Source organism: Neoarius graeffei, chromosome 7, assembly GCF_027579695.1.
Source record: "Neoarius graeffei isolate fNeoGra1 chromosome 7, fNeoGra1.pri, whole genome shotgun sequence".
In the NCBI taxonomy this organism is placed as follows: Eukaryota; Metazoa; Chordata; class Actinopteri; order Siluriformes; family Ariidae; genus Neoarius; species Neoarius graeffei.
This window is the reverse complement of record NC_083575.1, coordinates 35,445,696-35,468,858: the sequence shown is the minus strand read 5'-3', so window position 1 is coordinate 35,468,858 and position 23,163 is coordinate 35,445,696. Positions and strand designations below refer to the sequence as shown.

Sequence of the window (23,163 nt, the reverse complement as noted above, 5' to 3'; positions counted from 1 at the left end):
ATTTTTAAAGGGATCCTCCAGTGAATTTATTCTCAAACTTATTTTAAGTAAAAAGTAGTCACAGATTTCAAAAACCAAACTTTCATTTTCAGAGGCCAAATGGTGTTGGAGAAAAATTAATTTTCTTTAAAATGCCAGATGGGCTTCCTGCGGTGGTGATGTATGCGATGACGTCAGGTAGTGGTTGCTTGGAGCAACTCAGCTGTTTCTATTCTCGGTTTACACTGTAGTTTTGATAGTTTTACAAGTATTTTACCAAATCTATCAGTTCTACACAAGTATGCCTCGTTGTGTAGCATATCAATGCTACAATGACGCTAAAAAGAAAGCACAAGCTGGAACTCGACTGCATTTCCACAGAGAAAATGCAAAGTGTGCTTGTTCAGCTGGAACAGAGGGTCACCGACAGAAACTGGATCAGACACGACACATTGCGCTGCAAAATCTTTTTGACATGATCTACAGGTAGTGTGTGTGTACGGCTGCGTGCTCTAAAATCTTGGTTTACAAAGGCTCAACTCGCAGTGCGACATGACACTGAAGTGTCGCGCTCTAAAATCTTTTTTTACATGACCTACAGCGTCCTGAACCGGTGTAGCGTGCTTGTATACAGCTTTTGGATCGACGCACCTGTTCTCTCATTCTTATTGTTTTCCTGTCATCCCTCCATAGAGAATGAATGGAACTCACGAATCAAACCGTCCTGCTCGGACACTGTGGCAGCGGGGGCGTGGTCAGGCGCCGGTCTGTGACAGGAGGGCGGAGCCAGGGAAGGTGAGTGGCAGAATCACTACACCTGACGGTAATTAACCTGTGTTTTCCCAGTAACCGCGCCCTATTTAAGGAGGCAGAGGGAGAGCAGAGAAGAGCTCATCCCGGGACAAGAACATGTGTGTGTATGTGTGTGACGCTAGCAGATTAAGAACTGGCGATTATACTGAAAAGTCTGGGAATAAAAAGCCTTTTTGCATCTGAAGCGTTGTCCTGCCGTCCTCTGTGCTCCACCCACACTTCAAAGAGCACCACAGACACGCTTCATAACAGATGCACCAAACTTCATGCGATACCTTAGGCCAGCTCCCCAGACACATGCATGCAATCACTTCTGACCTGAACTCATCCTTTCCTTTCTTTTACCTGATCTCTCCCCCCCCCCCATTCACTTCCATTCATTTTTCCTCCATTCAAATGAATGGAGTTTCGGCAGAAAAACTTACTGTTCTGTCATACTGCGTGCGTCGTGCTCTCAAGTCTCAGTTTTAAACCATGCCACATTCTCTGTTAATCTACCCAGAACCATGTTTTAAAAAAAATAAACAATTTTTTAGACCACAAAGCATCATGTTGCACTGTGAGCTGAGCCATTTTAAACTGAGATTTTCGAGTGCACAGCTACACACACACACACACACAGTAGATCATATAAAAAAAAGATTTTGCAGCACGAGGTCTCATGTCTGATCCAGTTTCTGTCGGTGACCCTCTGTTCCAGCTGAACAAACACACTTTGCATTTTCTCTGTGGAAAAGCAGTCGAGTTCCAGCTTGTGCTTTCTTTTTAGCGTCACTATGGCATTTATATGCTACACAATGAGGCATACTTATTTAAAAACGGATAAATTTGGTGAAATACTTGTAAAACTAGCAAAACGACGACGCAAACAGAGAATAGAAACAGCCAAGTTGCTCCAAGCGACTGCTACCTGATCAGGGTTTCCCCAGGTTTGACCACCATAAATATAAGACCTTTTTAAGACCACTTAAATGAGAATTAAGACCTACATCGCACCCATTATGCGGTCGCAGAACACCAGATCAAATTCCCAATAATGACAAATGTTTCAAGTAAAAATACTTTTATTATAAAAGTTATATACTTAAGTCATTATGTGCATTGCTTGTCGAATCTTCACATTCAAGACAAGCAAGACCGAATTTTGTTATGCAAGACGTTTTGTTTTTTCCACAGGAGAATGTTGTAGCGACTTCCGAGTCTGGGAACATAGCCTTAAAGAGTTTGCTTATGCCCTCATTCGAGCTGTACGAGTGGTGTCCCGTAATTGTTTTTAAAATCCAGAGCACCTCTGCCCGAAGCGTTGGGGTTCCACCGACACCCATCATGCCACTGCTCGGCCCTTGTGTTGTTGCTAGCCTTGCCGATGATGTCTGGCTTGGCTGATGCTGCTGACAGCGGTGCTAGTGCCAACTCCAGGTGCATTCGGAGATGGAACCGTGCAGAACTGAGCGATGGGCTGGTGGCGGTGGAGGGCAGATGCAATGTGCTTTGAGCTCTTCATGTGAGACTCTAAAGCTAAATGACCTATAGTGGACAACTTGAAGGTCTTTCGACGAACACAGCATCTTGCTTCAACGTCGCTTCCAGGAACCTCCCTCACCCAATCACGATATCTTTTATCTGAAAGCCACTGCTGATTAAACGACACTTCCCCATGCTGCGATTCGCAGAGTCTCCTCTCCACCACGGACTCTGACGATTGCGCCGGCGCGAAAATGTATCAATATTGTTTCTTTCTTTGCGCATACTCCAAGAAATTCACTGATGTTACGCAAAACCCACGTTTTCACATTGTAGAATAGTATGAGTAAATTTAAGACCTTTGTTTAAAAAATTAAGACTTGGGCAAAGCAATTTAAGACCTTTTAAGGCCTTAATTTTGGAATATTAAATTTAAGACTTAAGACCCCGCGGCTACCATGCTGATGTCATCGCATACGTCACCACCGCAGGAAGCCCATCTGGCATTTTACAGAAAATCCCCCCCCCACCAAACACTATTTGGTCTCTGAAAATGAAAGTTTGATTTTTGAAATCTGCAACTACTTTTACTTGAAATAAGTTTGCGAATAAATCTGCTGCCGGATCCCTGTAAGCAAAGTCCATCTATTTCCAACAGGGTTGAGGCCATGACTTGTTTAGAGCTGAATGTTAGCTTGATTTATTCATTCTACAACCAGCCTTGATGTGTTTTTGGGATCAGTGTCCAGTTGGAACACCCAATTGTGTCCAAGTTTCAGATGGGTTGAGGTTATGCGGAAGAATTCTGAGGTACTCCTTCATCTTCCATTATCCCACCCACTTTGTGCAATACACCAAATCCATCAAACTCTCGCGGTTACCAGAGGACTAGCCCCCTACTGTAACCCAAGCTGTATAGGCGAGAGGCTGAGGGCTATCGAAACGGAGATCAGCGCTGCATCCGTATGCCTTAACGAGTCGGTTAGTACTGGGACAGGAGACTGCCTGGGAAGACCAGATTCTGGCCTGAGAGGGACTTTAACTTGACAGCACAAAACGCTTTTTAGAGCAGGATGTAGTCTCATCTCATCTCATTATCTCTAGCCGCTTTATCTTTCTACAGGGTTGCACCCTATCCCAGCTGACTACGGGCGAAAGGCGGGGTACACCCTGGACAAGTCGCCAGGTCATCACAGGGCTGACACATAGACACAGACAACCATTCACACTCACATTCACACCTACGGTCAATTTAGAGTCACCAGTTAACCTAACCTGCATGTCTTTGGACTGTGGGGGAAACCGGAGCACCCGGAGGAAACCCACGCGGACACGGGGAGAACATGCAAACTCCGCACAGAAAGGCCCTCGCCGGCCACGGGGCTCGAACCCGGACCTTCTTGCTGTGAGGCGACAGCGCTAACCACTACACCACCGTGCCGCCGCAGGATGTAGTAATTGGAATGAAATAATCTTGCATGTTCGCTGACAAATCACGGGAAATAGTCACGGGTTGGTCATCTGCCAAGTGAGAAATAGCCTTTTTCTATGGAAGTGGAAATAAGGAGCTCATTTTCATACAAAATCTACAGACTCTCTACCAAATGCTGCGAAGTCTGGACTGTGAGACTATATACAGTAAGCACTGCTATTAAGCCCCTGGGATGTATTAACTGTATTCACTTTCTTAATTTAAGGCACTGCAGTTTACCCCGAGAAAAGAACCTAACACATTCTTTAGCAACATCAGCTGTTGTTTCTGAAAGATTATTTATATCCTGAAGGCATATACTAATTTTAATTGGCATCAAGTGGTTGAGGCATTTACAAATTCGCCAACTATTTAACAGTTATTCCATGAAATCGAGTCGTAGACGAGTCCACGAGGCGCGTAGCATCGAGTTGGCTATAAGCCATGTACGGTGAGATTGAGTGGAATAACTGTTTTTCTCTATCCACATTCACTGGATTTTGAGAAACGGCGCATTTTTATTTTTTTGCAAATTCAATCAATAAAAACTTTATACAAAACATCCAACAAAATTATTTCCGCTTAGGCAGACTTCTTCAAAACCTATCGACGGCTGCACGAACTGACTTTAGTGTTGTATTTTTGCAGAAAGTGCCGTCTTGGTGTTGTGTCTAGGTACAGAATAGCTTTAGACATTTACAGTGGGGCAAAAAAGTATTTAGTCAGTCACCAATTGTGCAAGTTCTCCCACTTAAAAAGATGAGAGAGGCCTGCAATTTTCATCATAGGTACACTTCAACTATGAGAGACAGAATGAGAAAAAAAAAATCCAGAAAATCATATTGTCTGATTTTTAAAGAATTTATTTGCAAATTATGGTGGAAAATAAGTATTTGGTCAATAACAAAAGTTCATCTCAATACTTTGTTATTTTCCCCTTTGTTGGCAATGACAGAGGTCAAACATTTTCTGTAAGTCTTCACAAGGTTTTCACACACTGTTGCTGGTATTTTGGCCCATTCCTCCATGCAGATCTCCTCTAGAGCAGTGATGTTTTGGGGCTGTCGCTGGGCAACACAGACTTTCAACTCCCTCCAAAGATTTTCTATGGGGTTGAGATCTGGAGACTGGCTAGGCCACTCCAGGACCTTGAAATGCTTCTGACGAAGCCACTCCTTCGTTGCCTGGGCGGTGTGTTTGGGATCATTGTCATGCTGAAAGACCCAGCCACAGTTCATCTTCAATGCCCTTGCTGATGGAAGGAGGTTTTCACTCAAAATCTCACGATACATGGCCCCATTCATTCTTTCCTTTACACGGATCAGTCGTCCTGGTACCTTTGCAGAAAAACAGCCCCAAAGCATGATGTTTCCACCCCCATGCTTCACAGTAGGTATGGTGTTCTTTGGATGCAACTCAGCATTCTTTCTCCTCCAAACACGACAAGTTGAGTTTTTACCAAAAAGTTCTATTTTGGTTTCATCTGACCATATGACATTCTCCCAATCCTCTTCTGGATCATCCAAATGCTCTCTAGCAAACTTCAGACGGGCCTGGACACGTACTGGCTTAAGCAGGGGGACACGTCTGGCACTGCAGGATTTGAGTCCCTGGCGGCGTAGTGTGTTACTGATGGTAGCCTTTGTTACTTTGGTCCCAGCTCTCTGCAGGTCATTCACTAGGTCCCCCCGTGTGGTTCTGGGATTTTTGCTCACCGTTCTTGTGATCATTTTGACCCCACGGGGTGAGATCTTGCGTGGAGCCCCAGATCGAGAGAGATTATCAGTGGTCTTGTATGTCTTCCATTTTCTAATAATTGCTCCCACAGTTGATTTCTTCACACCAAGCTGCTTACCTATTGCAGATTCAGTCTTCCCAGCCTGGTGCAGGTCTACAATTTTGTTTCTGGTGTCCTTTGACAGCTCTTTGGTCTTGGCCATAGTGGAGTTTGGAGTGTGACTGTTTGAGGTTGTGGACAGGTGTCTTTTATACTGATAACGAGTTCAAACAGGTGCCATTAATACAGGTAACGAGTGGAGGACAGAGGAGCCTCTTAAAGAAGTTGTTACAGGTCTGTGAGAGTCAGAAATCTTGCTTGTTTGTAGGTGACCAAATACTTATTTTACCGAGGAATTTACCAATTAATTCATTAAAAATCCTACAATGTGACTTCCTGGATTCTTTCCCCCCATTCTGTCTCTCATAGTTGAAGTGTACCTATGATGAAAATTACAGGCCTCTCTCATCTTTTTAAGTGGGAGAACTTGCACACTTGGTGGCTGACTAAATACTTTTTTGCCCCACTGTATTTAATTGTTCCTTGGACATTTCAGTTATGTAATTTTCAAACAACCTTGAGCTTTTGAACCAGTCTAAAAAAAAAAAAAAAAAAGATGAAGAATGTAAACAAACCAGTGAAATGACTAGCAATTTGTGAAAAATGCTATAATAATATAAAAAAAAAAATTCTTACCATCAAATGCTTTCCATATTTTGTTGCTTTTTTTTGGTATTTTTTGGACTTTTATTTTTGAGTAGGCTTTATTTCGTCCTCGGTTGGTTCAGCAAAATGCTCTGCCATTTTGTTTCTCTCTACTCATGGTATATGAGCTGATAACGTCGTAGTAGATTAGCCAATCAGGGTGCGTGATTGCTCATATCCAGTGAATGTGGCTCGAATCACTTATTCCCAAGGTATGAACCCGAGTATGAAAAGTGACAAGTCCATCCTCTTGTATTAACAATTAAAAAGTAGCGTTTGGACAGAATTTGAATCGACTCAGGATGGCTGAGCTTGGTCCTTAAGAAGGTACAAAAACAGTACTAGAGAGAGATTATTCCATTTGTATCTGGTACAGCAGTGACCAAGCCTTTCAAATCATTCACTTATTTAACTCCCATCAGTGAGCATCTAGGCCAATCAATCTGCCAGTGTCACGTGGCGCAAAGGCTTCGGTCATACATCACTTGGGAGGACCTTTTTTGGTTTTGTTTTGTTTACCCTCACTAAGCACATGCAATTTCTCTCCAACAATGACATTTATTGACGTGCTTCTAATTTTCACCGAGTTATGTTGTGATTGAAAATTTTTCAATTTATGTACAATACACAGTATGTGCAATAAATGCGCAGAATAAACGCAGTAGCCAAGTAACGACAAATGAAGTATGTATGTGCACCATGAACAAAACGCACAATTTCTGTGACTAATTTTGAATAATTTAAAACGGTCAAAACATAGCTCCAGCAGCTTCTCACAGATGGTATTAACAGACACTCCTGAGAGAAGCCCTTCTCAGTGGCTAACAAGACACCAGTGATCCCACTGAGCATTAACGTACTTAAAGAGCAGTAAGACGGCAGAGTGAAAGATGACTTCCAAGTGTGCAGGGATTGATCTCGACACTGACTTTTCTGTCACTCCTGCTGACTGACACCTGCATGACACATTGCTTACCAGCGTGTCTACCCGGTCTTCACTTTGCTGCCCCAGAGACAGACGTGTCAGGTTTAAATCAACAGTAAAACCCCTCATACAGAACATACAGACCCCCCCCACACCACACACACACGGTTAGCACATGAAAAATATCTCGCATCAATTATGTAAGGGCCACGAAGAGCAACACAGAGACGTGCACACAATAGATTGCCAACCCAATTTTTTTACGACGAGAAAAAAAAAAATGACCGTGTTTAAACCAATTTATATATTTCAGACATGGCAAGAAAAGGAGCACAATTTAAAATAAAAAATAAAATAAAATCACTTACTTGATTTTGTCAGCATCTGATAATGACTCCTGAAAAAAAAATACATACATATTACTATAAAGATAATGAAAAAAAGAGCATACAAGTACATGAGTGGAAAAAAAAAAAAAAACATTCAGCACCAAGTATGAATGTTTTTAAATCAATAACTCATTAATCCATTCTGCTTTATAAAAAGTATTTTTCCACTCTCTGGTAATTAAAAGCGGCGATTTGAAGCTACAGTGTAATTAAGTATGAAGGGACAGCTTGCGCAGGAAAACAGAATTATTAATTAATTAAGAACAAGCTGATTTTGAAACTGCAAAAAACATTAACCACTGAGAACGTTGACAGAAACCTTAAAAGTGCACTTGAGATGAAGAAATACGGAAAGTTAATATGCTTGTTTCGTGGTGCTATAAAATCACTGGCACCTGGAGCGGTCTGCCAATTAAAAGCCAAAAGTATCCCACAGCGCGGTTCGAGAAAGCTTAGCTCAATGGACAATGCTAAATTTGCATTTTTGAAAAAGGCTTAAAAATAAAACTGACAAGTTCATGAAAAAAAAATAAGGGTGTCTGATCATTTGTATATCATCCCATATATAAAGGTGTGTACCATGCAGCAAAACATTCATTTAATATGACGAGATACTAAATGGACAATCATAAATGTGTACAGACGTTCTTTTGGCGCTGTAAATTTGTTATTCCAAGGTCTCTAGAACAACATTTCCACATGCCGAAGTATGTTTTCATGAAAAAAAAAAAAAATTTATCCATAGCGGAGACTCAAGCTCTGTAAAATGAGCCATTAATGCCCCTTTTCCACCAAAGCAGTTCCAGGGCTGGTTCGGGGCCAGTGCTCAGATTGGAACCGGGTTTTCTGTTTCCACTGACAAAGAACTGGTTCTGGGGCCAGAAAAACCGGTTCCAGGCTAGCACCAACTCTCTGCTGGGCCAGAGGAAAGAACCGCTTACGTCAGCGGGGGGGCGGAGTTGTTAAGACCAACAACAATAACGACTGCGAAAGATCGCCATTTTTAAGCGACGAGAAGCAGCAGCTGTACAAACGCGAAGTCATCCATTATTATTATTATTATTATTGTTGTTGTTGCCGCTGCTGCTTCTTCCGTGTTGTTTTTGCTTTGATATTCGCGCCAAGGTTTATGCAAACGTAGCGCCGTAACTGACGTATACAGCGACGTAATGACGTGGCTTCCCTTAGCACCGCGAGCTATGGAAAAGCAAACTGGTTCTCAGCTGGCTCGCAAGTTGAACGAGTTGTGAACCAGCACCAGCACTGGCTCCGAACCAGCCCTGGAACTGATTTGGTGGAAAAGGGGTATAAGAAGAACAGTTTAACAATAAGTGTGCGTGCCTGTTTTGGTAGGACAAAGACCGACCCACCCCCCCAAAAAAAATAAAAATAAAAAATCCCCAAACAAACAGCAAATTACCATAAATACATTAAACTGAGTGCAAGTATTATCATTTAGTGAATTTTTTGTATATCGTTACCACATGAAACTAGCTCATGTCCGCAATTTACAAAATTTCCCCCATATTAAAAAATTAAAAATTTTTATATACATGTCTACAAGGTTCTGTAAAATCTCCTTAATCAATCTCAGACTTTACTAAGCCCGGTTTTAAGCCTCAATTTATCTGTTCCCCCCATCAACAAGGGATCATGCTGTTGTCTTCGACAACAATAGTTATTCTCATTTGGTTCGCAGGTGTGTTGGGGGGGGACAAACTAATTTGTCTGTTTAAAACGAGTAAATCTGGCATACAACAATTTTTTTTTTATTTTCTAAGTAAATCAATGACAGAAGGGTATGGAGAATAAAGGAAAACATTTGGCACACATACCTTAATTTGTGATAAAACCAAAAAAGCAGTTTGTGATGCTGGTTTGTTTTCACTTTCCATATGAACTGTAGACGTTCCAGCCATTGCCAGGCCCGATTTATTCACAGTGTCCTTCGGCGGAGTCTTCGGCTCCAGCTGGACTGACTGGTGGGATGGTGGTGGTTGTTGAACCCCCTGTCGATTTCTGCCATCCCACTCTGTCTCACTGCTTTGCATGGAATCGCCACAAACCCCAATCCATCCGTAATCAGAACCTTTGGATTTCTGTCGTGCTCCTTCCATCTTGGGATCCATATGCCATTTATCTGGCTCCTGGTCCAAGTTGTCCTTCAGAGAAACACGTCTTGTTTTGCACCTGCCTTTCTTCTCTCTCCTTGCCTCTCTGTCTTGTTGGGCGTTACATTCACCCCAAGGTTGGATCCTCTCCTGCTTCTTCCCTTTATGCTTCGTGGGATCTGCTTGCTGACAAGGACTCAGCTGGGCCTGGATTCCTTTAGAGATTTTTTGCTTTTTATAACCCAGCAAGTTTAAGCTGGCAGGGCTCAGAATTCTGTATGTAATCTCATCCAAGAACTGTGAGAACTTGAGCTTTTCCTCCAGAAGCCGGATCTTCCATTCTGGCAGGACCGAATTTGGTGAAACCGAGGACACGGAGGCATCACGCTCTGGGGGAGATGCACCTGGTTTCCTCTCCCGGTCCAAGGACACGCTCTTGGGCTTTCTCTTCTGGCTGTGGCTCCATCCCAGCATCTCTGATGATTTGGACTTGCGTAGGCTGTCCTTCGCATGTACTCTCAGGTACTGTGTCTGCTTAAGGATACCCTTGGCTGGAGGTGCCCGTGTTGGAAATATAGACTTGGAAAGGTGCCGTTCCACTCTGGGAACACAGATTTCTGCCTCTTTCTTAAAGACTAATGAGCGCTCCCCATTTCTGCTGGAGTGGGCTGGGGACCCTTTCCAGCTAGGGTGCTCCTCTTCAACGGACTTCAAAAGCAGGTCCTCGCTACGGCTAATAAACCGGTTCATGCCCTTGTTCGGTTTGGGAGGAAGCGTCACTCCAACAGCACCATGACTGAATATCCGCGGAGGAGGAAGGACAATGAGCTCTAAGCTAGAAAGACTGGAAACTTCCAGTTCACTGTCTGACCAGGATGACGAGAAAACCTCCGGACTGTCTGACTGTCTGACTGCCCGGGTTGTCCGAACGTCTGAGTACTTTGGGTAAGGGCTAGTAAAGGGTGTGCACTGCAAAATGGAAGAATAATCTTGGGGACAAATTACCTGACTAGAGTCACGCTGGGCTGGAGTTGAAGAGTCACAGGTTGTTGTGGGGCTCCCACGAAGGTCCTCTCGGAACATGGGCTGGTTGTGACGGGTTTCACGGTGCTGCGGAGGTGCTTTACGGTACGGCTTGCGGGCTGGTGCTGCACTCGTCATTCTAGGAGCTCAGTCTCTATCCATACACTGACTGTTAATCCTGCCAAGAGATAGGCATAAAGGTATCACAAGAGCACCAACCGAGAGTCCTGCTTCATGGAAACAACTGCTCAGGTTCATCTGCCTATCCCCTTTCTCCCCTAGCTCACTACCTCCATCAAAACACAGTTTAAATCGATAGGCTTTGATGAATGCAGCAGCACTGGGCAGTGAGGGGGAAAAAAAAAAAATGCCCAGAAGCAGACCATCAGAGACTGGGGAAGAGTAGGAGTGGCATGCCACTTCAGATAACCATTGAAGATCTGTTAATATTTCTGTGCAGTATTATTTTTTAATCTGAATGTGCATGTGAGAACGTGTCGTGAAAGCGTTTGCAACAAAGCTGGATGGGAGAGATAGAAAAGAAGAAATAATTCGGGACAATAGGGGAGAAGTCAGCAGTGGATTTGCCTTGGTCATTGATTACAAGCTGAAGTGTATTTCAAACAGATAAACCACTATGTCGTTGGAATGCATGATCCTTATAGGAAGCTATGGGAATAGAATGGGAAAACATAGTTTCTGCATTGTCACCTACTGACACGGGGCTGACCCTTTCTGATCAAGATCAAATTACAATGTGGCAGATTCTACCATAACCGAGGCCAGTTAAGTCCCATCTCCTTAAATTGCTGAATTGATTATTTTGATCATTCTATTAAGTTTTTCTAGTAGCATTTGGGGTCTTGGACATTCACAGTAAATTTTAGGACAGTAGTCCTGGTAACTAATTAATAAAAGCCTGACATGACAGACACGCTAAATGACAATAGAAACATATCGGTTTCTATCATCAAAATCTGACGGACAAACTAACGTCTACCATCATATTCTGACAGACACTCTAGATGACAATAGCAACAAAACTGTTTCTTACATTATTAATCTGACAAATTTAGTAATAATATTAAATACCTCATCACTAGAACCAAATAATAAAATAAAATATTGAAATAAAAAAAGCTAAAATTTATTTTCAAAATTGAAATATCAACAATAATTGTCAGAACAGTGACGATAGACACGACTGTGTCACTTTCGCGGGGAAATAACACACTGAAATGGCCTGTCGGCTGAAAGGGTCGCAAGTGGCTCTGATTTCTCTCAACTTACGATAGTTTTCCTCCAGAAAAATTGAAATATGAATGCACAAATATATTCTCAATGTTTCTATCGCCAAAAATTTCTATCGTCAGGATAGCTGACTGAAAATCTTACCTTGATTTATTTGATGTAATCTCGCTGTCAGAACTCCAAGTCTTGCCCGGAAGTAAATGTCTGCTGTCACAAAAATCATGCGCAGTAGAATTTCCTCTTTGCGTCAGTCAACATGTGCGTGGTGAGGGCTTGAATTTTGCTATCGTCAGGTGCATTAGACTGACAGACTGACGATAGCATTTTTTAAAAATAACTCTGGGCTTCTCTCGTGAACGAAATAGTTTTTTCGCTGTTAATCTATTTCAACTCTCTCTGTTGACACCCCAAAATGATAAAGCCTGATTCCACACGATAACTACCATAGATCCATAATGGCCGAGTCTATCGTCAGGTCATCTGACAGAAATTCACTGACGATAGCAACAGGGATAATGAAAGGGATTTTTAAAATGGGAGTTATGTCTGTCAGATATGCCAAAGAAATAGAACTTTTATTCTTTAAAAATCTTTTATTGATATACTCAGTGTATTTTTAAATGACGTGCTGTTTTAGAAGACCAAATATCATATTTTCAATCTTGAAAATATTACCTCACTGAAAAAAGGACAAGAAAAATTTCTTATTTTGTGGGCAAGTGGTTAATGGATCCAGTTACGGTAGAATCTGCCATGTTGCCTTTATCGAAGCCAGCAATACTGCACAAAAATAAGCCAAAGCCTATTGAACCTAATAAATTCTTTCGGATGTTGAAATTTTTACCGGATACATGTACCGGTAAAGACATTTCCTCCCCCAGTCTCTGTGTGGAAATCCTTGCAAGCGACGTCGAAGCAAAATAGAAACCCGGATGTCGACCATGTTGGTGGAGATACAAATGCGGGGTCAAGCGACATTCCATACAAAACAGTCACGCGTACGCAACTCTCTTTGGTTTTCCACTGCTTTAAGCGTTCTTTTAGCTCTGCCATCTCTTTGTGCTGTATACGGTTGTGGTCACATCAGTACTCGTGATCGTGGCATGTTCCGATTTTCGTCCGTGATTCGGAAAGAGGGCGAGGAAACTAGTGTTTGCAGTCGTCATTTTATCTCCGGTGAGAGTCAAAAGCGCTCTCAATAACATCATGGAAGAATTTTATTTCATGTTGCTAGAATTTTGCTATAAAATGAGCGTTCTCTTGTCATGGCTCACTTGGTCATTGTTATAATTTTAACACGTGTATTACCATTTCGCTTCTAGGAGCGCCAGCAGAATTATACGATAGAAACAATCCAGACTGGGCACCCGCTCAGAAAACGGGCTGTGTTTTGTCCAAGGTCGGACTTGATTCTTTGGCACCCAAACCAGATAGAATGCGATATCTGGGTACTCGATGGTCAGTAGAAGCATCAGAAAAGTCTGACTTTTTAAAATAATACGGGTCAAAACCACGCACACCTATCTTCTCTTTGTATCGAACCTTCGCTCGACCGTTCAAATCGTCGTAATACTGAGAAAACTCAGCATTGTTTACAGACACGCTTTCAGCGGCTGCCATCCTAGTTGCTTTGTATATCCGCCATCATGGCGGACGCTCACGACGTAGCACATTTTGATCACGTGGTTGCAAGTCATCTATTATCACACTCAAGTCTCCCTTCTGCTTTCTAGGTCCGACCTTCCTGTTTGACAGGGTCATTCTTTAAAACAGCAGCTAGTTTAAAAAGGTAGACTGCCTTTCAGATTTTTCAAGTTTAGGTCGTACAAAGAATTTTCCCTGACACCCAGTTATTTTTGTTCAGTGGACTGAAAACTACTGAATTCGAATCACAGACTTCCAATTATTGGGTTGTTTTTTTTTTTAAATAGAACAATTAATGAATTTAGGGCCATGTGGCCCCAAGTTCTCCATTATTTTTTCCTGCTTCACCATGACTCAATTCAAGATACTACATCATGCATCACATGGTGGGCTTTCCCCGTTCGCACAAGGCATTGTGGGATACAAATTTGAAACCGAAGAGAAAAACGCTGGACGCGAGAGTGTGCGAATAAAACGTGAAAGACCAACTACAGTAACGGAAAGCGAGAAGAAAAAAGACGTTATGTTGCGAAGGAAAAGAAACAGGACCAAACTAATAAATATCGGCGGTCAGCGAGCACCTCGGTGTTCGTTGAGTGACAGAATGACGGAACGGTCAGTGCACGGTCAAGGGAAACCTGCGCATGCGCACACGGACCATCTCTGTCTGCTTGACTGCGCGAAGCGAGCGATTTCACGTATATTATTTGCTTGGGAATCCCCTCAAATTAAATAACTTCCCAGCCACAGAATGGCCTGATATTTTGTGAGATATTACAGAAATAAACACATGACAATGACCAAACTTCAGAGGGAACTAAATTTCACCGATTTTATGAAACTGAAAGGCCGTCTAGCTTTAAGAGAGCAACGAAACCCACCTTTACTGATAAAACAGCGATGATAAAAGGCTGGTGGTTCACAGCTCTCCACCAAATGGTAAAATCAATGCCATTTCCAGGACTGTGCGACTAAGGGAGGAGCTTCAGGTCACATCAAAACACACAGACACATTCATTCAGGCTCAGGGACACGTTCAGTCAAAACATTGTGCGAGAGGCTGCCTCAGAATGCCGAAATGATTTATCTGCCAACTGGATGTGGAAATAAAAGCATTAAAGAAATAATTAAAGCAAAGAAACTGTTCAAAATCTTAAATATTCAGTATTCATAATTCTGTGAGATTTATTGGTTACTTTAAATGGATGCAAATTTGTGACTTTTTTTTTTTAATTAACAAAAAAAAAAACCCACCCTGATATTCCTTGAAATTGATCCCTTACACCTATGAGCACGATCAGAAGACACTCATGTTGGATCAAAACCATGGGACTCCTCAGGCGCGGTGGTGTAATGGTCATCACAGTTGCCTCACAGCCAGAAGGTTCCGGGTTCAAACCTCACAGCTGACGAGGGCCTTTCTGTGTGGAGTGTGCATGTTCTTATGTCTCCTTCAGACATGCAGAATCGGTAAAAATTGTTGAACTTGTACATTGCTCTGGATAAGAGCGGCTGCGAAATGCTTATAATGTAATCAGGTTTTATAGAAACTTGTGAAGTTCATGCCGGCTCCAGTACAAACTGTCACGTTCAAATTAATATATTATTCTAGGTTCTCAGTCAAGTGATTGCTGAGCTCATAATCATATAAAACAGAAGCATTTTGCTTAATGGTCACAAACTTTTGGACCCCACTGTATATCTCATCTCATTATCTCTAGCCGCTTTATCCTGTCCGACAGGGTCGCAGGCAAGCTGGAGCCTATCCCAGCTGGCGAAAGGCGGGGTACACCCTGGACAAGTCGCCAGGTCATCACAGGGCTGACACATAGACACAGACAACCATTCACACTCACATTCACACCTACGCTCAATTTAGAGTCACCAGTTAACCTAACCTGCATGTCTTTGGACTGTGGGGGAAACCGGAGCACCCGGAGGAAACCCACGCGGACACGGGGAGAACATGCAAACTCCACACAGAAAGGCCCTCGCCGGCCACGGGGCTCGAACCCGGACCTTCTTGCTGTGAGGCGACAGCGCTAACCACTACACCACCATGCTGGCCCCCACTGTATATGAAACACACAAAAGAACCCAGTGGTTTGCAGTTTCGAACAAACACTGATTTAAAATCGTGTTTAAAGAGAGATCATACACTATAGGTTTTTAGGGAAGCCATGGCCTTAAGGTTAGAGATGCACTTTTGGGACCAAAAGGTTGCTGGTTTGATTCCCTGAACTAACAGGAATGGCTGAAGTGCCCTTGAGCAAGACCACCTAACCCCCAACTGCTCTGGGTATGCTGGGCTTCACTTTGGAAAAGAGCATCTGTTAAATGCATGATTAAAACTATTGTTTAGATAAAAGGGCGGTACGGTGGTGTAGTGGTTAGCACTATCGCCTCACAGCAAGAAGGCTCTGGGATTGAGCCCAGCAGCCGGCAGGGGCCTTTCTGTGTGGAGTTTGCATGTTCTTCCCCCATGTCCGTGTGGGTTTCCTTCGGGTGCTCCGGTTTCCCCCACAGTCCAAAGACATGCAGTTAGGTTAACGTAGGGCGGCCTTGGGCTAGCCCGGGTCCGCCCATCCTAAGTGTGATGCAACACGGGGGCCTGTTGCGAGCTTAGTCTGGCAAGGCAAGCTATCTCCAGCTCTTCCAAGCTCCCGAAAAATCGGGAGCCAATCAACTTTGAGCATCTCCAACAGCCCTGGGTAGAGGCGTGTTCAAGGCACTGACGTAGTAGCACTGCGACCGGAAGCCATAGATTGTTTACAGAATCTATGCCGGAAGCGCTTCATTCACTAGAAACATTACGAACATGGAGCAGCGGCAAGCCTTTGACACAGCGGTAGATGCTGTATTGAAAGCATTCAACGGGAAGTTCTCATTGAAAACGGAGCAAAGAGCAGCCCTGGAGGTATTTATCTTCTTCCTGTTACTCAAGCAGTTTCCGTCGCGTCACATACGTCAGAGGAAAGAGTGATGTGATTGGTTTAAGCTTCGTCACAGCCTTTTCTGGCTTCGACCAGTAGCAAACTGAGGCATTTCAGGGAGGCGGGTCAACCACGCGCTTTGGGAAACGGTTGGGCTTAATATCTTTGCCAGACCAAATGCTCGCAGAGCTTTGAAGTCACATTAGCCAGACTAGCCTTGGGCTGTAGTGCCTTTGAGCAAGGTACCTGACCCCTGACTGCTCCCCGGGTGCTGTAGTGTGGCGGCCCACTGCTCTGGGTGTGTGTGCATGTGTTCACTGCTTCAGATGGGTTAAATGCAGAGGATGAATCTCACTGTGCTTGAAGTGTGCATGTGACAAAGGTTTCTTCACGATAACACTAACATACACACAAGGAGATTGGCTTATTAATTACAGACTGTAACACACCACAAAACAGCAACAGGACTTTAAAGAGAACCGCTGCCATAAAGTGTTCTTTTTCTCCTTTTTAAAATCACAGGTGGCACAGGTGGATAAGGCGCCATACCATAAATTCAGGAACCCGGGTTCGATTCCGACCCGAGGTAATTTCCCGATCCCCCCCATCTCTCTCTCTCCCTCCCGCTCTTTTCCTGTCTCAACACTGGCCTATCCAATAAAGGTGAAAAAAGCCCCAAAAAAATAATAATAATCAGCCTGTAAAGAAACTCTACTTGCAGCAACACTGATGTGTTTTTGAAGCACATGCTTGATCTGTGCAGCTCATTGGCTTCTCTAATAAGTGAAATGTTACTAAATACAGACAATGAGAAATTGTACAAGAAATTAAAACTGCACACACAAAAACAAACAGTCTGACTTCGGAGGTTAAAGGTCATAGGCAACGGTCGGAAGTGAAATGTAGAATATCAACTTTATTGTCTAGAGCTTGGGTGGCCAACCCGCGGCTCTTTGCCCGGTGTCATGCGGCTCTGACATTCATATCGATGTTTGTGTATGTGTTTTTTTTTTAATGTGTGCGCGCGCTTTGCTCGAGTTCAGTATGGTATTTTCGTCAAATGCATCTTCGCTTTGCTTGGGTATATTACGGTATTTTCAGGTCATGTCAAATGCGCATGTGCGTGAGATAATCGCTAAGTTTTTGGGCAAGGTGTATCTTGTGTCAAGTAGCCTCTCAAAATGGCAATGAAAAAATGCACAGCAAAACGAAAATATGAAGACGAACATAGGACATTTTTAACAGAGTGGGGTTATACTTTTTTTGTTGAACGTAATGGCAAGCCATTCTGCCTTATGTCAGTCATCATTAGCTCATTTCAAAGCTTCCAATCTTCAGCGCCAGATACGCCACACTAATTGAAAACCTGCACGAAAGCTTTGTAACCCGGTTCCGTGATATACAACTGAAAAGGCCACAGGTTACGTTCCTCGTCGACCCATTCAATGCGGAGATGGACTGTTTGAAAGCCCCGCTTGTCACAGATGAGGCTGCGGCTGAGTTGGAGATGATCGATCTTCGTGAGGAAGACCAACTGAAACCTGTTTTGAGGGAAGGCACCATTGAGTTTTGGAAAAGTGTGCCATTGGAAAAATACCCGAATGTGAAACGGGCTGCGCTTAAGATACTGTCAATGTTTGGGTCAACATACGTCTGCGAGTCTATGTTCTCTACCATGAAACACGTGAAGTCAAAGCATCGTTCTGTTCTGACTGACACCCATGTGAAAGAACTGCTTCGAGTGGCAACGACGGAATACAAGCCAGATTTGAAGACGATTGTTCAAGGCAAGGAATGTCAGAAGTCCCACTAAGCCACATGCATAGTAAGTGCACACGATATTGATTGCTGTAAATGACTGGCCTGTGGTATTAGTACTGACTGAAGGAGTAAATTTCTCTCATGTTGGCGTGTGACATTTACTATTAATCTGGCTGAGCAGAGATGAGTGCTTGAGCGTGTGCGTGTGTGTCTGTGAGGGAAGGGGGGCGATGTTCATGTGCGGTCATGTGTATGGTGTGGCTTTTTTTTGATAATGCCATGAGTCCCACTAAGCAGCATGCATAGTAAGTGCACACAATGTTCATTGTTAAAAATGACTGGCCTCAGCCTGTGGTCTTAGTACTGTAGGAGTAAATATGTTGGTGTGTGACATTTACTATTAATCTGGCTGAGAAGAGGTGTGTGTGTGTGTGTGAGAGAGAGAGAGAGAGAGAGAGAGAGAGGAAGGGATGAATGATGTTAGTGTGCCCATGTGTATGATGTGGCTCTTTGCGGTAACACAGTAAAAAATGTGGCTCTTGGTCTGCAACTGGTTGGCCACCCCTGGTCTAGAACAACGACCCAAAATGCGAATTAAATCTTCCTGGTGTCTAAATTGCACTCTAAATTTGAATAAAATGCTTAAAATATACTGTTTTGCCCAATTTCCGAAGGTTTGTTTACATCTCACTTATGTGCACTTTCACCGCCAGGGGGCCGTCGTGACGTCATTTAAGCCAAACAGACCGGGAGCAGCTCTGTGTTTACTTGTGAACCGAGCACACGTGTACGGACTTTGGTTATGTAAAACGTCTGAAACCGATGGCGATTTTGAAGTAGGAACTCTCCAAATTAAATATTGAGAGGTGAAACCATACATGTATGAGCCTATGGCCGTTGTGAAGCAATCGGGGAATGTGGCTCACTGGTTTGACCGTGCGGCCTCGGAATCGGACAGCGACTCGGCCGACTCTGATCTCACACACAATCCCGATAACAGACCGTGGATTCGTTGATACTGCTAATATAATTTATTGCTAATATCAATACAAGCATTATACTATTTATAGCCTACTCTAAACAAGGAAATGTCCCTTTTGTCTCATTTACACACTGACTGTACAGGATCCCTCAGGATTCTTTACTTGAAAAATTGCAAGCAAAGGTAAAAATGTTGGCCTCCAATCTTCTCCTTTTTGCTTGAGCACTGCTGGTTCGTCTCTTCTTTGACTGCTTGATTTTGTGCTCGAATTTTGTCGGAACAGCGTCAGGTTTGAGCCTTCTCTGTCCGATACGGACACCTAAACTCTCCAACAGATGGGGATTCTTCACAAATGAATCAATGAATCCTCCTCGAAGTGATCGGAGCACAGAGCGGTGTATTTATCCAGCTGCCAACCCTCTCGCGTCTCACACACAATCCACTCTCCTCCTCTTTTGGAAAACGGTAAAAACTTCTTCCTGAACCGGTCCCGTTGTTACAGTTCACTGCACGACAATAAGGCACTTTTTTTTTTTTGGAAATTCCCGAACGCACGTCTGTAATCAAGCCGAACGGCAATGAAAATACAGGAAGTGGACTCAACTCAAGCGGTTTGTTTGGCTGAAATGACGTCACGCACCGAGTGGTCACGGAAATAGCTAAACAGAAATTCGCCACGATCCGCGCTAACTTATTTTAATTATTACTTATTAACAATACTTATTGGGACCAGAAGAACATTACAGAGAGCTTTTTTTTTAAACATATAAAGTTTCAAATGTGCATCAAATTAAAACCGTTGCCTCCGAGCTTTAATCCTCCAAAAATAATCGAGGCCTGTTTGCCGAGGACTCACTGGGAAAATCAGCCACTATATGAGAGGACAAGAGACAAAAGAGCTTTTGAGCACCGTGCAGGATCGGCTTTCTTAAGATAGCAAATGACCGATGAGCATTTTTGTGTGCCTTCAGAAAAGTACACGTGTCTAAGGCATAAGATTAATACCGGCAACCACTAGTTACATCGAGTAGCTGTACATTTTTCATCAAGGGACTTACAGAAGCTCCTTCACGAACAGAAAAGTGGACTTCCAAGCATGTGGCCTTTACACTTACAGGCCCACACAAGAGCCGCAGTGTCTCATAATGGAGTGCCCTTCGTTATAATTGAGTGCACTTCATAATAGAGCTGTAATTCATTTCTCAGAAACCTGACATTTTAATTGCAGTTGGATGCTTTATTAAATTCTTTTGTGGTTTGTGTACATCACTGATTTTCACATAGGTCAAGTGCGTCATTCTTTGTGTAAATAGACATTTAAAAATAGACAAAATGTCTACTGTAGCTCATAACCGCAACAAAACATACAGTGAACCTCAAAATGAGGGGTCGGCGTGAAATTTTAAACTATAAATGACAAAGTACGAGCATTTCGAACATCTGAAGAGATATTATCTCAAGAGGAAACGGGAAACGGCCAGTTCTATCAATCCTGATTAACAAGAATATCAACTTTCAAGATTAAGGTAGAAAATGTTCGGTAATATTGAGCAGAGATAAAATACCCTCAAGAAATCAGCACAATTTGTTCAGCACAATGAAACACTAATTTAATCGTGTTAGTGTTTTTACTGTACGTGCCACTCCAGCAGAAATACCATTTTATTAAGCCCTTAACAATCAAAATTTCATAGTTACTAGGCATGTAATGATTCAACCAATTTGCGATTCCATTTTCCCCATGACATTTTTGAAAAAAATATTAAATGAAAATTGCCAAAAAAATTACATTTATTTTCCTATTCTTTATTAACATATTCATTTTGCTAAATAAATAAAAAAAATACCTTTTTAATTTCTTAAGAATCAATGATGATGATTATTTACCCACGTCTGTAAAAGCTGTAGTAAAATATATATGTTATTTACCAGCTGGGAGGTCCGTATGGTGAAATACCGTGACCGAGGTCTTGAAAGTACTGATCGAGGCCCTCTGGGCCGAGGTCACGTTATTTCACCATACGGACCGACCTTAAGCTGGTAAATAATATATTTATTTTTTTCTTTACCAAATTCTAACAGAAAACGAGAGCGCCCGAAAGGGAAAACCGAGCCGAGCCGCCATTTTGAATCCTCATTCAAGGCTGTAATGCAAATGGCTTCCTCCTCGGTATACAAGTGCACTTCCATGGCGGGGGGGGAAAAAACAAACAAAAAAAAAAACATTCTGCTGCCTATGTAGTCCCCTATTTATACAAAATTGAGTCATTCAGGATTCAGCCATGTTTTTGCTCGGCGTTAGCAACAGTTAGAGGTTTTTATCTTTCTCCTGAAAGGTTTTCTTTTATTTCGTCTCCCTCAGGGTAGTAAAACTCGCTTTCGCTGTGAACGCTGTCGTTATCGCTATCCATGCTGTAAAATTAATGCTATTCTCCCGAAAAATGCGAAAATAAATCTTGACAAAAAATTGCTACGTTTGTTGTTGTGAACGAGCGAGTCGCCAGAGGTCCGTAACTGTGGTCCGTACCGTAGGATACAGACCCGCTCGCCAGCCAATCAGAGCTCAGGATTTGATGGAAACTGGACCATGAAAAAAATAAAATAACCTATGAACTAAAATATTCCTTTTATTAAAAATGAAAGTCAACAACAAATAGGCCTTTTCTTAACATCTTCAACTTATGAACATTTGGACTACTTCCGTTTTTCTTCAGCAGTCTGTAAAAAAACAGCTCTGATTTTAGATTTTTTTTGTGTGCGCGCATTTTTGCACCATTCGAGCTGTGTTCCTTCTGCCTAGGTTGAAGTCATGTGTATTCCTGCTACTCCATGTGCTCCTGTCTAAAGGCCAATTTATGCTGACAACCCAGTCCTCGCAGATGGCGTCTGCGTAGCCCCCCCTTCGCAGACGCTCTGCGCGCACCTCCCAAAAATTGTGACCACCGCAGAAGCCTCGCAGACAGCGTCGCAGACAAGAGGGCTCCGATTGGTCCACTCTACATCCGCTGTACACGCACTTCCGCTTCCCTACTTTCCTGGTTTGGTTTGTTTTCACGACCGCCATTTTTAAAAACACGAGCGAAGATGGAGCAGCACGAAGAGCGGTTGATAGAGGAAGTGAGGAAGTACGTACATCTATACGACTCCAGTTCTAGTCATTATAAGTAACCGGAGGATAAACACTCCACTAACCACACCCACCAACTACTCCTAGCGATTTCGCGACTTCGCGCCCCCTTGCGTTGTGGCGGTGAATAACATCGCGCACGCCTATTACTCCCCGCTCAACGATAAATTACAACCGTCTGCGAAAAGCTATCTGTGAAAGCCTTGTCGCAAGAGCATGCAGAGGCCCTAACACAATTACAGCGAGGAAAAAACTAAGCTTACTCAGCCGGATAATCGCCGTTCATTTCTTATTTCGTCTGTTCAAATAGTGATAAACTTGTATTGTGATTTATCGTGGCATGATACACCACTACATGTGTAATAGCCACACAAGTGATAATTCGCATTATTACATCTTCAGTGATCCTTAGTGATCTATAATTGTTAGTTTATAGAACAGAAGGATTAAAATCAGGACTGAACAAAGACCCCAGCTGAAGCAGGGCAACAATAAAGGCTCATTTATGCTCAAGTTTAACACGTAAACCATGGGGCCAATAGTTCAAGCAATACGTAAAAATTTTTTGAAATGGTGGAAGTTTTTGAGGAAAGGTTATGCGATTTAGTAAGAAATTTTAAACATCTCCATGATGTTGACAGCCTCTACAACACTTCCTCCTTTTCTGTCTCTTTCTTAAAAAGGTATATTATTATTTCCTCAAACATCACCATATTTGTTGTTGTCAGAAACTTTTGACTCTCAGCTGCCCTCTAGTGGATGCATTACTTAACATCTCTGCCAACATAAAGACACATGCAAGTACGTG

General features: G+C 42.8%; 1 protein-coding gene across 4 annotated transcripts in view; it reads right to left on the bottom strand.

Moving 5' to 3' along the window:
- Window positions 1–23,163, bottom strand: part of tjap1 (tight junction associated protein 1 (peripheral)) — a 247,775-nt gene that overhangs the window by 61,157 nt on the left and 163,455 nt on the right. For all 4 annotated transcript variants that reach the window (XM_060925556.1, XM_060925555.1, XM_060925558.1 and 1 more), the window contains exons 3-4: window positions 10,640–10,835; window positions 7,503–7,531 (exon numbers count right to left, since the gene is read on the bottom strand). In XM_060925556.1, the coding sequence (XP_060781539.1) occupies window positions 7,503–7,531; window positions 10,640–10,795 (185 nt within the window). In that variant the 5' untranslated portion in view covers window positions 10,796–10,835. The remainder of the gene's footprint in view (window positions 1–7,502; window positions 7,532–10,639; window positions 10,836–23,163) is intronic.